We start from the raw sequence: 18,745 nt of genomic DNA on the forward strand, positions 1-18,745 counted from the left end.
AATAATATAAAAATGATTAACTTTTATTATTCATAAAAATGGCCTTCTTCTTATTTATTTATTTTATTTTTTTTTTGTCATGTATCTCTCATATATTAATAAGAGTAACTATTCAATAATACAACTTATAAATTTTTTTTTTTGTAAAAATTAAAAAAAAAAAAATATATATATATATACATATATATATATATATATATATATATATATATATATATATATATTTTATAATATACCCATGATTCAATATATTATTAAAAAAAAAAAAAAATTGAGAATATAAATTTAAAAACATATATAATAACACACACATAATAATAATATATATATGTATATAGATTTATATGTGTATTATAATTTTTTGGTTAATTATTTTTTTTGAAATCTTTGCATTCTTAATTTATGCAATTGAGATAGTTCATTATTTATGGTATTATATTCTTCAAGAACATCTCCTGTTTTTTTGTCATTACTTTTTATTTCTTTTAAATTTTGATTGTTATATGAATTACTATTTAAATTATTTATACTATCTTTTTTTTCATCTGGTAATATTTGATGTGTTTTTTCTTTGAATAATAATTTATTTTTATCATATCCAGAAGGTTGTATAGTTTTAAATGGTTCCTTAAAAGTTTCTATATTTCTATCATTTATATTATTAAGCATATCATTATCATGACCATCATCATTATTATTATTAACATTAATATTAGTTGTTTTGATAGTATTTACATTTGTCGTATCACTCATATTTGTGTTTACATTTATAGAACTTGTTGTTATATCATTTATATTACGAGAGGTACTTTTAATTTCCATCATCTCAATAAATTCATACAACTGTGATTGAGCACATATAGGATCTTGAAAATTTCTTATATTCCAAACTTTTAATTGTCTACCAGTCCGCTTACACAAGACACATAAATATGGCAACCTATGCACCTAATAAGGTAAAAATGGATAAATAAATAAATAAATAAATAAATAAATAAATATATAAATATATAAATAAATAAATATATATATATATTTATTTATTTATATATATTTCACCTTGTATGTGTTCATAAAAAGTGCTGCATCTTGATCATATTCATATCGTAACCACAATATGAAAGAACTTTTAATAATTTGTTGAATAACATCATTATTCCATATATCCCTATTTAATCTCAAAGATTCAAATTCTGTATTTTGGATATTCACTAAAATAAATTTATTTTCGTGTTTAGACTTTTTTCTAACTTCTTCAAATGATAATGAACATATTAAAGATTCAGGAGGAGAAAAAAGTTTTTGAAAGGTATCTCCTAATTGAATTTTTGATTTATTACTTTTTTTATTTGTATTATTATATTCATAAAAATTTGAATCATCCATATCATTAATTAATGCTTGACTAAAATGTTTGTCAGGAGCTCTAACATAATCATCACAAGGAGGAGACATTTTTTTTTTTTTTTCATTATCCTTTGTTGTTTCTATATTATTTTGATATTTATTACCTTCAGTTATATTTTCTCTTTCATTTATAATTTCATTCTTATTTTCATACTCTCTACTTTGTATCATGCTATCCCCATTAATATCATAATATAGCTTTAAAGAGTCCTCAACATTACCATTACACATCTAAGAAAATAAAATAAAAAATAAAAAATAAAAAATAAAAAATATATATATTATATATATATATATATATATATATTTATATCAACCATAGAATATAGAGGGGTGAAAAAATCTTATCCCACACATTTCTTTTTATTCACTCATATTTTTATATTTCTTTTTACCTCTAAGTAATACAAAGCAGTTTCTTCATTTGCATCTTCTGCGCTAATTAAAAAGAAAAATATAATAAATATAAAATAATTTCATCATATATTTATAATATATGAAACATATATAAATTTATAGATAATTTTATATTCTTATCCTTTACCAATATAAAGTAAAAATTCATCAATTGCCTTCTTTGATATCATTTTGGCATATTCAATATAAGATTTATATAATTCAAGTACTAAAAATATTTTTAATTATATATATTACACATAGTTTTTTTTTTTTATCTTCAAAAGAAATTAAATGAATACAATATAAATATATATATAAATATATTATGTTTTAACAATATAGCTTCTGTTCATTTTAAAAGTCTTATTTTTTAAAGTAATAATATAAGAATATACAATAATTAAAAAAAATAAAAATTAGACATAATATATATATATATATATAATATATTAAATATATATATATATATTTTTGTTTTTATTTAAAAAAAAAAAAAAAATAATATCATCATAAATTCATATATATTGTATATGAAATATTAGTGCACGCATATATTTTTTAATACATCTATAAAAAGGTAATAAATTAATTTAATTTTTCAAAAAAAAAAATATTATAATATATATATATAATATGTATAATACCAAATAATATTATTTTCTTATATTTTTATCCACGTTTGTCTTATAAAGAAAAATAAAATAAAACACAAAAAAAAATATATTATCAAATATAAAATGGAAATAAAAAAAATAAAATAACATATGCTTTCCCCTTTTGCTGTTAAAAACCTTTCCTCTTTCGTAAACTAATATGGAATGTACACTTAAAATTTTTTTTTTTTAAATTAAAGAAAAAATATATTTATAAAAATGTTTTAAATTTAATGCTTTTCTTATTTTATTTTAAAATTTTCCTTAAAAAAAAAAAAAAAAAAAAATTACACTAAAGGAAATACTATCAATTATGTTATATAAATATAATATATATTATAATAATATATAGTAAGTTTGATAATGTCAACATTTCATAATATTATATTTCCCAAAGGAATAGGAGATAATTATATATATATATATATACATACACATATATATTATATATATATATATATATATATATATATATATTATATATATTTATTTTTTCTTTGAAAGGTGAATTGAAATTTATATATAATCCAAACCAAATAAATTATTATTTTTTTAAAAGTTTAATAATATTATTACAAAAATATATATAATATATATATATATTATATATAAAGAGCAAAGAAAATAATACTATATAAAAAAGAACATTTATAAGGGAAAATAAAATTTTGATATATTTGATTATATAATTATATATATATATATATAATATATATTTTTTAATAACATTTTATTTATAACCATTATTTTAAAACATTAATAAAAATAACATGACATAATAATTATATTATATTTTATAACATTATTATTATTATTTTATTTTATTTTATTTTTTATTTTTTTAAATCTTTTCCTTTATATTATTTTCCTATAACTGAATTCATATTCACATATTATATTTTATTTTAATATATAAGCATAAAAAAAAATCAATATATTTTTATTTTTGGTTAAATTTTAAAACTACCCAAAGAAAGGTTTACAAAAGAATTAAAAGGAAAAAAAAAAAATTATAATAGTAATAAAATAATAATATATTTTAATAACAACATAATAATTTTTAAAAATTTACAACATTATAATAGGAGGTATTTATATATATATTATATAATTACTTGTATATATTATTATAATATATATATAAAACTACCTTGAATTTTTTTTTGGGGCATATTATGAAATTGTACTATAAATATAAAGATATAATATAATATATAATATTATATAATTAATATATAATATATATATATATATATATTATATCAACCATATAATTTTAAAATTTATTTTACATATTTTTAGATCTTTTTTTTTTTTTTTTTTTTTTTTTTTTTTTTTTTTTGGAATTTAAAATATATAATGAAATATTACACAAATTAATATAAAATATTCAAAAAAAAAAACAGAAGGAAAGAAAAAAAAAAAGCATTCGAAATATATATTTATATTGTCAATTTTTTGAATAATTTATATATTTTTTCAAATTAAATAATCTTTCCTTTTTTTTTTGTTTGTATTTTAAAATACATTGTTCGATTTACATATATATAATAATAAATATATATATAAAAAGAAAAAAATATAAAATATATAAATAAATATATTTATATATATATTATAATTCCATGTATTTATATATATATTATATATATTTATATATATATTTTTAAATAGATAATAATATATATATATATTCTTTTAATTATAAATATATAATGTTTACATATTTTTTACTTTTGAAATAATTCTTTTTTTAATTATCATTTGTCAGAAATATCGCATTTATAAAAATTTTACAAGTTAATATAATGATAACCAATTGAAAAAAGAATAAAAGATTAATAAAAAAAAAAAAAAAAAAAAAGAGAGAAGCAACCAAAGAGAAAATTCTCCTACATTTTGATAGTTTATTAAAAAGTTGTTATATATATATATATATTTATATATTTATTTATTTATTTATTTATTTATCCATCTATAACAATTTTATAACCAATTCGAAGAATAACACAAATGCCACATTTTTTGTAAAATTCTTGAATTGTTGTAAAACTAAATATATTTATATTTTTTTAATTATATAATTTTTATTAAGTCATATGTACATTTCTGTGCATACCAATTTTTAATATGAAAATTATTGTTATACAGCGAATTTGTAAAATATTCTGAACAAGTCAGGTAAAAATATAAGGAAAAAAAAAAAAAAAAAAAATAGCTACCTATAAAAAGCCTGATATAAGCACATATATATATATATATATATATATATATATATATTTATTTATTTATTTATTTATTTATATATATCCATTAATATATATAACATTTAATGAATAGTGTTTGAAAACAACATATATTCATGAAATAAAACGAAAGATGAAATAGAAAAAGGTTGATATAATTGATATATTTTATAAAATTAATAAAGTGCATAAATATTACAATATTTACAAAAAGATAAAAATAATAAAAATAAACGTTGTTATGATATGATGAAAATATGGCTGATAATAACATAGACAAAAATGAAAGTGATTCATCATGTATAAATGCTAGCGATGAACAAAAATCATCAGAAGAAAAAGACAACCAAGGTGAAACATCTGCTATGCCAAATGTGAATGAAAATGTGAATGAAAATAACTCATCATTCTTTACAAAATGTTTTAGTAAAATTGTAAATTTTAGTAGTAATACTCCAGAAAAGAATGTCGCAGTTGAAAATAAGGAAAACAATAATGAGGTTAAAGAATACATTACGAATGAAAATAATTATAATAGATATGATGATGGAGAGGATAAAAAGATGGAAGGTTTTAATAATAATATAAATAATAATAATAATAATAATAATCTTAAGGGTGATGATGAGAAAAATAGTCATGTGGGTGATGGCCATACACATTTTAATAAAGAAGAAATTATAAATGAAATTTCAAAATTCAATAAAAATGAATTAAATTTAAATAGGGGTGAAATATATTTAAATGACAAGGAATGTTCATTTATATCATATATTATATTAAGTAGCGAATTTCGTTTTTATCCTATAGAAGAAATGAAAAAAAAAAAAAGAAGAGATACATTAAAAATAGATGATACAATTAATCTGATAGATACAAAAAGAATTAAATTTGATAATAATAATAATAATAATATGAATAAGATAGAAATTAGAAAAAAAGAAAATGTTACTGATGTAGATGTAGATGCAGATAAAAGTAATAATTACCATTTGAATGAAAACAAAAGTATAAACAATAGTGAGGATATATTAAAAAAAGAAGATGAAGAAGAAGAGAATTTAAAAAAAGAAGGAGGGGATTTATTAATGAAAGGTAATAATGTAGATAAAATGTTATTAGATGATATAGATATTGACAAGTCACCTAGATATGATAAAATTATGGATGCAGAAGAAAGAGATAAATTAGAACTTTTTGATGAAATTTTAATACATATAAAACGTAATTTTTATGAGAAAATATTAAATATAGAAACCAATTTTAAAAACTTAGAAAATCAAATTGAAGATAATCATTCATTTCATTTTCGTTGTATTATTGAAAAATTAAAAAATCGAAAGTATGATAATATACTATATATATATAATGATATATATTTATATCATAATAATTTATTGTTTCTATCTAAACCATCAAGTTATACATGGATGAAATTACATGAACTCTCTACTCAAATTACAAATACTATTTCTGATATACATCATAAGAAATACATGCAAAAACCAAATAGAAAATTGTATCATATAGATAAAGAAGAGAAGGAAAAAAAAGATAAAAAAAAAGAAGTACTTAAAGATCATGAAAAAATGGAATATTGTATAAACGAGGAGGAGAAGTTGGCATTCCAGTTGCTTCTAAGCAAGTTAAATCAGGACACTCATTTTGAGGTACACCCAAAGGAATATATATATGTATATATATATATATATATTTATATGTATATATTTATATATATTTATATGTATATATTTATTTATATATATATATATATATTTTTTTTTTTTTTTTTTTTTTTTTTTTTTTTTATTTTAGCTGTTTCGAAAATTTAAGAATAAAGCTGTGTGGAAGACACTTGAGGGGGGTGAAATTGAATTGGATGATAAGTTAACAAGAGCGGATGTGTTCAGGTATTTTTTTTTTTATATGCATATATTTTTCATTTAAATTATTTCATGCAAATTATTATATATATATATATTTATATATTTATTTATTTTTTATTTTTATATAGAGAAATGTATAATTGGTGTAAGTTTCAGTTGGAAATGAAAAATAAGCAAAGTGAATTATCTGACTCAGAAAGTGATTCATCAAAGGATTCTTACTAATTTGTATATAATATATTTAAATTTTTTTTTTTGTTACATGTATATATATATATATATATATATATATATATATATATATGATATTTATTTATTTATTTATTTGGGAGAGGATAAAAAGACAACAAAGGATTTTATAAAAAAATAGTTTTGAACTATTGGAGTTGTTTTTAATTTTATTAATAATATTATATATATATATATATATATATATGTTATTAATAATATTGATATTCCACATATTATTTTAATTAGTACTTTAATTTTTTTTTTTTTAAATATTCTCCTAATATTTGACACATATATATATATATATATATATATGTATGTATGTATGTATGTTTTATGCTATAATATTATTCTTATAATTATTTATTGATTTTTTATATGCTAAACTTATTTTTCAACATATTATAAAATTTATTGAAATAGTTTGAATTCAAAAAAAAATTTTAAATAAAAAATTAACATATACATATATATTTATGTATATATTATATTTTTATAACATAAAAAAAAAAAATAATAAAATTGTCTTGTTAGACATTTATTGCAACAAAATTGTTACAGTTTTTTATGGTGTAGAAGGATCGGATTGAATTTAAAGGGTACAAAAAATGTAAGTCAGAAAAAGAAATATATAAACATATATATATATATATATATAAACATATATATATATATCAATATATATATATATATATATATATATATATATATATATTTATTTATTTATTTATATGTGTATGCCATTTAATTTTCGAATATAGACGAATCAGCATTATTTTCTGGTATGAATTTTAATATATGATTAATTGGTTTATATTCTAGAATAATATTTTCATTGCTAGAATATTCTTTTTTATTTTTATTCATATCAATATTATTATCATGTTCTTCAATATTATCATTTTTTAAAGTATAGTCAAACATTTTACAATATTTTTCTTCATCTACAGATCCAAAATAGGCAATATTATCTCCCCTAATAATTAAATTTCCTACAAAATTAAAATGAAATGTATCCATACAAATATAAATAAATAAATATATATATATCATTGTGTAAAAAAAAAAAAAAATGAGATAACGCTTTTCACCCTACCAACATATACGTCTGAAAAAAAATTTTTTTCAGGAATGATTATTTTTTCAACACAGTGAGTTAAGAAAACATTCCCATGTTGATCATAAGTTCTTAATATACCTATCAAAAAAAAAAAAAATATAGATTAAAATTATATACATATATATAATATATTATATATATTTATCTATATCTTCATATTTTGAAGTACCTAAATATAATTTATTATCACGTGATGAAATAAAAATGTAAGTGTCAATTTCTTCTTCAAAGCTACTTAACCATAAGGGCATAGACGAATGCTCCATTGTATTTATCGTATTTTTTTTTTTTTTTTTTTTTACTTTAATCTTTATTTGTTAAATGTTTAAGTATCTTTTATTATTCTTTTTTATTTTATTTCTCTTATTATTATATGAACGAAAAAAAAAAAAAAAAAAAAAAAAAAAAAAAAAAACCAACTTTATTATATTTTTTTAATAATTCACATATAAAATAATATCAAATAACAATCCAGATGGGTTTTAATTAAAATACATTTTTTTCTTCTATATAATAATTATAATACTGCTGAATTGTTTTTTTTTTTTTTTTTTTTTTCTATTTCATAAAATTTTCGTATATATAAAAGTTATTATTTCTTTTTATAAATGTTCGTTCAATAAAATAATCATTTTTTCATAAGATATTTAAAATAAAAAAAAATTTTGTTTCAATTTTAAATTTAAATATAATATATATTATATATATATATATTATAATTTTTATACTTATAGAAAAAAAAAAAAAAAAAAAGCATTACAGCATAAAATAATCATACATATATAATATATCTTATTATATATAAGAAATAAAATAGAAAGGGCGATGATGTGGCAAAAAAAAAAAAAATAATAAAAATATTAAATAAATAAATAAATAAAATGATAATATACAACAAGAAAATTATATAAAATGAACTACAATTTTGTTTATAAATAATTATGTGGTGTTATTATATATATATATATAAAATATATGTATTTTTTTTTTTTTTTTTTTTCGTTGTATTCAGTACACTTAATTATTTTTTCTGTTGGGAACTAATAACCCTCTAAAAAAAAATATACATATATATGTATATAGGAAGAACAATTTTTTAAATAAAAGAAAAGTATTTAATTATATATAATAATGAAAATATTTATATGCCTATAGTTATATATATTTATACATATATTTAAAAAAATATGTATCTTTTTTTTTTTTTTTTTTTTTTTTTTGGTAACATTATGTTTTATTCTATCTCTATTCTTATATTCTGTTCTTATAGGAAAACAAGAAACAAATTTAAAATGTAGATAAAATATGAAAAGAAATTTAAATGTATAAAGGTATTAATTTATTTATTAGTGTAATAATATTTTTATTGTTTTGTAATATATATATATATATATATATATATATTTCTTTTTTTTTTTTTTTTTTTTTTGGTATTATTTGTCTCTTACTATCCTTTATTAATTGGTTTTTTTTCCACATATTATGAGAATATATAATAGCCTTGCAAAAAAAAAATTTTTTTTTTTTTTTTTGTATATTTGTAATTATATTTGTATTTATATTTGATATTTATATATGAATTTTTATTATTCTATTCTATTTTATTTTTTTTATTCAATTTTTTTTTTTTTTTTTGGTATCATATAAAATATCATCTTTTTAAATGTAACTATATATTTATATTATAATAAAACTTTCTTTTTTCGTGCTATGAAATAAAAAAACAAATTGGTAAAATATACAATTGATATGTTTAGATTTTAATTATCATATGTACAATAAAAAAATAAAATTAAAATCTGTCTACACCCCAAAAAAATAAAAAATAATATATAATATATATATATATATATTTTTTATGTTCCCAATATAATGCTGTTAGTAATATGCTTAGTTTTTTTTTGGTTCATCCCTTATTATTGTTTTAACTACATTTTATGTGTAGGTAATAAAAATGACATGTTTTTTGTAAAAAATAAAAATATAATATATCCTTATAATGATATAAATAGAATAAGAAGAAATAAAGGAGGGAACTTGAACAGAAAGATGGTTGCTAAGAATAATAATATTGATCATAGTAATAAGTATTATAATAATTTATATTTATCATGTAGTAATAAAAAAAGAGGAAAAGGTGTAATAAAAAGATTATGTGCGATTAAACAGGACAATGTAGTTATAAAAAATATAAATGAAGATGAAAAAGAAAGAGAAATAAAAAAAAATGATAGAGATAAAATAAAATCAACAAATAATAATGAACATAAAAAAGAAGATACAAATTTTGTTTTTTCATATGATAAGAAATTAAATAATTATTCTGAATTTAATATATATATGGAAAATAATAATATAGAAGAATATATATCGGATGTAAATATTAGTACAGAAGAAATATGTAACTTATATGAAGATATGTATTTAGGAAGACTTTTTGAGAACTTAGTAGCTAAATTATATTATAATAAAAGAGTTAATGGTTTTGTTCATTTATATAATGGTCAAGAAGCTGTAAGTACAGGTATTATTAAAAATTTAAGAAATTCAGATTTTATTACAAGTACTTATAGAGATCATGTTCATGCACTAAGTAAAGGTGTGCATGCAAATAAAATATTAAATGAACTATATGGAAATTATTATGGTAGTACAAATAAAGGGAAAGGGGGTTCTATGCATATTTATTCAAAAGAAAATAATTTCATAGGAGGATTTGGATTTATTGGTGAACAAATACCTATTGCTGTAGGTTTAGCATATAGTATCTTATATAAAAATGAATTTCAATATAATCCAAAAAATTTGTCATTCACATCTAATACAAATAAATATACAAATAATCATATACAAGAGAATATAAACTTGATACATATGAATAATTCTCAAAACATAGATGTTGTAGTATGCTTCTTAGGTGATGGTACCACTAATATTGGACAATTCTTTGAATCTTTAAATCTTGCTTCTTCTTACAACTTACCAATCATTTTTGTTATAGAAAATAATAATTGGGCTATAGGTATGGAGAGTTCTAGAAGCTCATCTGATGATCTTATGAATAACTATTCAAAAGGAAAAGCTTTTAATATAGATACTTTTAAAGTAGATGGAAATGATGTTCTTAGTATATATAAACTAGCCAAAAAAAAAATCCAACAAATTAGAAATAGAACATCAGGACCAGTAATTATAGAAGCTATTACATATCGAGCTAAAGGACATTCTTTAGCAGATCCAGATGAACTTCGTATTAAAGAAGAAAAAACGTCATGGAAAAAAAGAGATCCTATTTTATTCTTATCCAATTATATGAAGAAATATAATTTAGTTGAAGAATCATATTTTGAACAAGTTAAAAAAAAAACACAAACATTATTACAACAAGCAGAACTAGATGCTGAACAAAATTCAAAGAAAGGAGAAAATTTAGACATATGCAATATTATTCAACAAAATATATTTGCCCCATCAAATTTTACTCCTTATCAAAGTGAGTATCAAAATTATAAACAATTTGACGATATTTCTAATGACGAATTAAAAGAATATTATCAAGAACTACTCAAAGAAATTGAAAGAAAAAAAGAAAACAAAAAGATTGATCCTAACGACAAGTTTGATCAAAAAAAGTTACCCTTAATAATAGATTAAAAATTTTTACATAATATTTTGTTATACATATATATGAAAATGTATTTATTGGTATACAACTATGTACAAAAAAAAAAAAATAAATATTAAATAAATCATATACACACATATACACACATATACATATATATATATATATATATATATTTTATTTTTATTTTCCATATAACATATCTTATAATAACCAAGAAAGATATACATTTTTTTTTTATCCTTGAATGTTTTTTTATAATGTTTATTTTTAGACATAAAAAAAAAAAAAAAAAAAAGAAAAAAAAAAGTAAAGTAAAAATTTTTCATTAAATTAATAAAACAACACAATATATAAAGATGAATTATTTAGATAAAATAAATAAACACAAAAAAAAACTATTATAAGAATCAAATAACAACCCGTATAATAGGTTTAATAATAAAATAATAAATACATGTATACTTATATATGCATATGTTTTCATTAATTTATATATATAATATATATATATATATATACACACACACATATATATTTTTAATTTAATTAAAATTTTTGTTGATTTTTAATTATTATATATACATATATTTATATATGCTTATTTATATTTATCTTTAATTATATTTTTATTTATTATTTTTTTTTTTTTTTTCTTTAACATTCTAACAATAATATGTTAAAATATATATCCAAATCAACAACAAAAAAAAGGAAAAAAAAAAAAAAAGAAATAATAATAGCAAAGGGAAATAAGATAAAAAGGATTACATTTGAAAAGATATAATTCCATTCTTTTTTTTTTGTACAACTAAATATATTCCAAACTGTAACAATATTTGAAATTCCTTTTTCTTTTCCTTTTAATTTGTAATTTCTGAATATTTCAATAAAATATAACATATCTTTATAAATGTGTTTTGGGGTGTATCTAAATTGAAAATAGATAGCTATTTATCTTCATAAATATAAACATAAATATAAATGTTATTATTATATTACATTATATATTATACTTTATTTTTTCATTTTTTTTTTTATTTATGCTTTTGTTATATATATATATATATATATATATATATATATATTTTTTTTTTTTTTTTTTTTTTTTTTTTTTTTTTTTTTTTGGCTAGATAGCTATAAAAATTTTATTAACAGGGGAAATATAATGAACTGTTCATAATTTTTTTTTTTATCACCATTGGAAGCAAATATAAAAATAAATATACATAAATATATATATATATATATATATATATATATATATATATATATATTTATATATTTATATATTTATATATTTATGTATATATTTTTTTCCATTATATGAAGTCAATTGTTTTCCAATTTGCTCCTAAATTTTACCGAAAAAGCTGCAGTCAATCTGGTCATACCATAATTAATAAAATCAAAATCAATCACTGAATGTAGACCTTGCAACAATGCCCATAAGCCCCAAACAATATGTGAGCATACATAGAAGGGTTGTATTTCGTCTATAAGTTGATTGATAAGTTGTTCATCATCTGTTTTTAAATAATGTTTGATAAAATTGTATTCTTCAGATCTGTTAGGTGTTAAATCCCATTCACAGTTGAATCCAGCATATTCATTAAAATGGTTAGCAATATCATATGCTCTTTCCATTGGACATGAGTATTCAAAATCTATAAAGGATATGGATGATTCTTCTGTTTTAATAATATTTGATGATAACAGATCACAATGACAAAGAACTACTGGTGAATTTTTTTTACAGCATAAATCTTGAATTTCTGTGATAGTTGATTTTAACATATCAAAATCAATTAATTTTAAAATATAAGCTTTAGGATTAAATAGATACATTTTTTGTCTTTCTTCTTTTAATGTATTAAAATATTTCCATATTGTACTCCATAAAAAGGATGATCGATTTCCTTCTATATTTTGTAATTCTTGTAATTGTTTATATATATTGTCATCTAATTGAATATCATGCAAAATTCTTAAATTTTCAGCAATTTCTTTTTGAAAATCTTTATTTTTAATATCTTCTTTTGATAATGCATAACCATCTTTAAATTCTTCAATTCTACCATTTGGAAAGAAAACATAAATCTTTTTCGAAATATTTTTATCACATAATATATTCGATATCAATTTTTCTCTTTCTCTATTTATAATTTCGCTTGTTTTAGGACCATATAATCTAATCAAATATTTTTTCTGATGAATATCATCTTCTACCTTTACCAATATATTTGTTATCCCTCCTTTAATAATTTGAAAATTTAAAGATTCCACATTATTTTCATTTAATAATTCTTTTCCATAAAATAATAAAACATATTTACAATATAAAAACAATGCATTCTTATTTTCAAATACATTACTTATAAAATTAGTCATAAATTCTTCTACTTTTAAATTTTTATTATCACCAACATTTATTGTTAAATCTTTTTCTCTTAATGGTATCACACCTTGTTCGTTTGTCATTTCTGTAATTTGAGAATTCGTATTTGATATATTATCGAAATTTTTTCTAGTAGCACTATTATTTTTTCTTTCTTGAGTTATTTCCTTTTCTGATTCATCAATTTCTCTTAGTTGATATTCCATTATAATAACAACTGGAATTATTAACAATAAATAATTAAATATATATATATATATATATAAGTACTTATGAATGTATTTTTTTTTTTTTTTTTTTTTTTTTTTTTTTTTTTTTTTTGCGCTTGTTTTTAAATGACCCTTTATACTACTTTTCTCTTTTATATGCGAATTGGTTATAAACAAAAAAATAAAATAATAATATAAATAATGAAATAAAAATTAAAAAGAAATAAATTTATTTATGTTTATATTTATATATATTTGGACAAATAACATTCAAAGGATAAACTGATTTGTATGTATACACAAATATATTTATTTCTTATAAGATAATGAGCATATACAAAAATATATGTTAATAAAAAAAAAAAAAAAAAAAAAAAAGGAGATACACAATTTTATATATGCATACATAAATTAATAAGTAAATATAAATATAAATATAAATATATAAATATTATATATATATATAAACAAGCATACAATATATCAAACAAAACATATATTATATTTATTTTATATTCTGTTTTATTTAATTAAATAATCATAAACTCAAAAATAAAAAAAAAATGACAAGAAAAAAAGAGGAAAAAGAAATTTGAATTTACAATTATTAATTGCATACATATAAATATATATATATATATATATATATATAATATATATATAATATTTATAATATATATAATATGAAAAAATAAAATTTTAAACTTACACAAAAACTAATAAAAATTAAGATTTATGAAAATTTTTTTTTTCTTTTTCTTTTTGTTTTGATATAAGATGTATAGAGTATACATATATGCAAAAATAAATATATGTAATATATATATTTACTTTTTATATTTGAGAAAAAATATTTTCAGTATAGACAATATTATCTTTGAAAAAATTCGTGCAAATTAAAACTTTAAAAAAAATATATTTCATAAAAACTTAATGAATTAAGAGAATTAATAATCTTCTATTTATAAAAGATTAAATACTTATATGTAAGCATAAAAATTAATAAAAAATATTTGTATATGTTTTTATATATCAATAAATATGAACATTTAAAATGATCTCTAATACATATATATATATATATATATATATATATATATATATATGTCTATATATATTATATTATATTATATTATATTATATTTTATTATTTAATAAGGTATATATAAATTTTATATTCTTGTGTGTATTTTTATATTTTTATATTTAAATTTTTTTTTCTTTTTTTATATCTTATAAAAATATTATCAATTCAAAAAAAGGGATGGGTGATATATAAAGAAAAAAAAAATAATAATAAATAAAATGGTATCTTACAGATATTCATATATATATAATTTTATTTTTTTTTTGATTTTTTTCAGAATTTTACACAAAAAAAAAAAAAAATTCAAACAAATATTATATATATATAAATAAATTATGTGTAAATTTTCTTAATAAAAATGTTTTTGTTCTTTAGAAAAAATGCAGTATAAATTTTATAATTAATATTTTTTTTAAAAGATTATTTAAAAAAAAGCAATAAAATAAAAAAAATAATAAAATAAAAAAAAAAAATGTATAATTTACATATGTGAATATAATATAACATATATTATATATATATATTATGCATTTGTATTAAAAAAATTATTCTCTTTGTTCATATTAATTAATACATGTAATATTTATATATATAATTTTTTAATTTATTTTTATTTTGAGAGGGTTAACATTTTTCGTATATTTAAAATATAATTACAAGTTTATAATAGAATTATTATTTTTTAAGAGCATTAAATAAAGCACATATTATATATAATAATATATGTGTGTATATTTAATTAATATAAAAAAATGATTTTTTTTTTAATTTTTTTTTTTTTTTTTGTGCTATATTTCAACTTATTTATTCTAGAACACAACCAATATTTAATTTTAAATATTTCACATATTATATATATTTATATATATTTTATATATAGTAAAACAATTAACTATATAAAATTATAATAAATTCATTTTATATATATAATAAAGAACATTTCTAGTTTATTATATATTTAGGTTATTTAAAAAAAAAAAAAAAAAAAAAAAAAATAGTTAAATATTATATATATATATTATATATATACCAAAAATTTAATAAAAGGTAGTAGATCTTACTAATTATTAAAAAAAAAAAAAAAAAGCAGTCTTTATTTATTACCTTTTTTTTACTTTTTCAACTTTTATAAAATAAAAAAAGGTTTATTTCAAAATAAATTAAAATAGCATTATATAGTAAAATCCTATTATAGTAAAGCAATACTTTTTTTTTTTTTTTTTTTTTTTTTTCTTAACATTAATAAAAATATATATATATATATATATATATTTGAAATATATAAGTATATATATCAATTGCCTTTTTTTTTTTTTTTTATATATATTATTAGATTGTACTTATATTAAATTCATTATATCAAGGGAAACTTTTAAAAATTTACTTAATATATATATATATATATATATATATTTATTTATTTACATTTTTTAATTAGTACTTATTCTTTTTTCTTTTTGGTGTGTGATGATGTATATATCTTATTAAAACACATAAAATATGGAGATGCCAAAAAAATAATTAAAATTTTTGTATTCAAAATTTGTTCTAATAAAATTTTAATTATAGTGTGTTTGAATATATATATAATAACAATATTTAAAATTATTGATTTTAATAATGTGAATAAACAAAAGAAAAAAAAAAAAAAAAAAAAAAAAAAAAAAATAATATAATATAATATTTAAAAATAAGGGTAGAATAAATATATTCTAGGTTACACATGTATGTACCAATATTAAAAAAAAAATAAATAATAAATAAATAAATAAATAAATACATATATATATATATATATATATATATATATAATATATGCATATGTGTCAATTTTTATAAATATATTTAATATGTCGTTACCATTTTGAAAATTTAATTTTTAACCACTCCCACTTTGGCGGCCCTACAAAAAAAAAAAAATAATAAAAATATAAAAATATACATATATATATATATATATATATATATATATATATATATATATATATATATTTATTTATTTATTTACATATATATACAAATAAATATTAAAAAAAATGCCACGTTTGTAATAAATAGATAAATTAAAAATACCTTAATATCCTGTCCTTTATTTTATATCCATGCTGAATAACTGTTGCTACTGTTCCCTTTTCTTTTGTGCTGTCATTAATTTCAAATATTGCTTCATGGAATTGTGGATTAAATTTTTCATTTATAGGATTATATTTATCAATTCCATATTTATTAAAAATATTATGAAGAATAGTTTCAGTCATTTCTATTCCTTTGTATATATTATTAATTTCTTCATTTGTTTTTAAAGACTCTTCATTTATATTTTTAATAGCTAATGATAAATTGTCTGCTACATCAAGTAGTGATTTTGCAAAATTACTGATACAATATAATTTACTAGTTTCTATTTCTTTCATATAACGATTTCTTAAATTTTCATTTTCTGCTAACACAGATAAGTATTTTTCTTTCAATACTTTATTATCTACCATTTTTTCTTCCATATCTTTTTTAGTTTTTTTAATTTCATTTATTAAATCTATTTTATTAAAATCTTCATAATTTATTTCTTCTTTTTTTTCATTCGCTTCTTCTGACTCGTTCAGGTTGTTTTTTTTTTTTTTTTCCCCTTCAGTGGGTGAGCTAGCTGAATTTTCATTTGTTTTGTTTTCTTCATTTTTCTCACTTTTCATTTTATTAATATCTTCCCCTTTGTAATGTGCATTATCAGACATTTTGGATGTACTGAAAGGTTGGTATTTTAACATGGTATTACACTTTTCATTTTTACAAAAAGTTAAAAAATATCGAGCACGAGGAATGTATTGCATACCATAAGTATTGGAGCAATATCTGGAAAGAATTCCTTTCTTAATTATATTCGTAGTGTATTTCATAGTTATATATAAAAAAAAAAAAAAAAAAAGAAAAAAAAAAAAAAAAATTCTGAACTGTTAATAAAAACTAGCTAAAATGTTGAAAATATATAAATAAATAAATATATATATATATATTATATATATATATTATATTTATTATATAGATTATTTTATATATTTTTATATGGGTATCTTTTTTTTGTTATTTTAATTATATATTAATTTTTTTTCCATTTATTCATAATATATGTATTTATTAATAAATATTTATAATTTAAATTTTTAAAAATGAAGAAGTTAAATTGATGAATATGAAATTCTGTGAAATAATATCTATATGATAATATATATATAAATTAATGAAGGGATAATTCTTAAAATAACATCATTATAAAAATCTGATGGGGAAAAAAAAAAAAAAAAATTAATAACATATATTTAATAAAGAAAAATATTCTAATAGGAATATTTGTTCGAATAAAAATTAAAATTTAATTTATAAAAATAAATAAATAAATAAATAAATAAATAGAGTTAAAAAAAAAAAAAAAAAAAGAAGAGCACATAATAAAAATAATGTGTTGATATATATATATATATATATATAT

At 16.9% G+C, this 18,745-nt stretch overlaps 6 protein-coding genes across 6 annotated transcripts; 2 read left to right on the top strand and 4 right to left on the bottom strand.

The window, feature by feature from the left end:
- Window positions 1-369: 369 nt before the first annotated feature.
- PADL01_1122400 (conserved Plasmodium protein, unknown function) lies at window positions 370-1,994 on the bottom strand (the record flags this gene model as incomplete). Its single annotated transcript, XM_028682689.1, has 4 exons — window positions 370-948; window positions 1,060-1,638; window positions 1,803-1,840; window positions 1,952-1,994. The coding sequence occupies 4 exons, from the start codon at window positions 1,992-1,994 to the stop codon at window positions 370-372; spliced, it is 1,239 nt and encodes a 412-aa protein (XP_028538942.1).
- Window positions 1,995-4,962: 2,968 nt separating this feature from the next.
- Window positions 4,963-6,816, top strand: PADL01_1122500 (conserved Plasmodium protein, unknown function; the record flags this gene model as incomplete). The annotated part of the gene is made up of 3 exons (XM_028682690.1): window positions 4,963-6,375; window positions 6,521-6,615; window positions 6,720-6,816. The coding sequence occupies 3 exons, from the start codon at window positions 4,963-4,965 to the stop codon at window positions 6,814-6,816; spliced, it is 1,605 nt and encodes a 534-aa protein (XP_028538943.1).
- A 750-nt stretch (window positions 6,817-7,566) lies between these two features.
- Window positions 7,567-8,208, bottom strand: PADL01_1122600 (U6 snRNA-associated Sm-like protein LSm1, putative; the record flags this gene model as incomplete). Its single annotated transcript, XM_028682691.1, has 3 exons — window positions 7,567-7,814; window positions 7,919-8,020; window positions 8,112-8,208. 3 exons carry the CDS (start codon window positions 8,206-8,208, stop codon window positions 7,567-7,569), a joined length of 447 nt encoding a protein of 148 aa, XP_028538944.1.
- Window positions 8,209-9,814: 1,606 nt separating this feature from the next.
- Window positions 9,815-11,596, top strand: PADL01_1122700 (pyruvate dehydrogenase E1 component subunit alpha; the record flags this gene model as incomplete). The annotated part of the gene is made up of 1 exon (XM_028682693.1): window positions 9,815-11,596. The coding sequence occupies one exon, from the start codon at window positions 9,815-9,817 to the stop codon at window positions 11,594-11,596; it is 1,782 nt and encodes a 593-aa protein (XP_028538945.1).
- Window positions 11,597-12,899: 1,303 nt separating this feature from the next.
- Window positions 12,900-14,171, bottom strand: PADL01_1122800 (ethanolamine kinase; the record flags this gene model as incomplete). The annotated part of the gene is made up of 1 exon (XM_028682694.1): window positions 12,900-14,171. One exon carries the CDS (start codon window positions 14,169-14,171, stop codon window positions 12,900-12,902), a length of 1,272 nt encoding a protein of 423 aa, XP_028538946.1.
- Window positions 14,172-17,133: 2,962 nt separating this feature from the next.
- On the bottom strand, window positions 17,134-18,155 carry PADL01_1122900 (GrpE protein homolog, mitochondrial, putative; the record flags this gene model as incomplete). The annotated part of the gene is made up of 2 exons (XM_028682695.1): window positions 17,134-17,164; window positions 17,335-18,155. The coding sequence occupies 2 exons, from the start codon at window positions 18,153-18,155 to the stop codon at window positions 17,134-17,136; spliced, it is 852 nt and encodes a 283-aa protein (XP_028538947.1).
- Window positions 18,156-18,745: the final 590 nt, after the last annotated feature.

This window comes from Plasmodium sp. gorilla clade G2 (assembly GCF_900097015.1).
Source record: "Plasmodium sp. gorilla clade G2 genome assembly, chromosome: 11".
Classification (NCBI taxonomy): Eukaryota; Apicomplexa; class Aconoidasida; order Haemosporida; family Plasmodiidae; genus Plasmodium; species Plasmodium adleri (nom. inval.).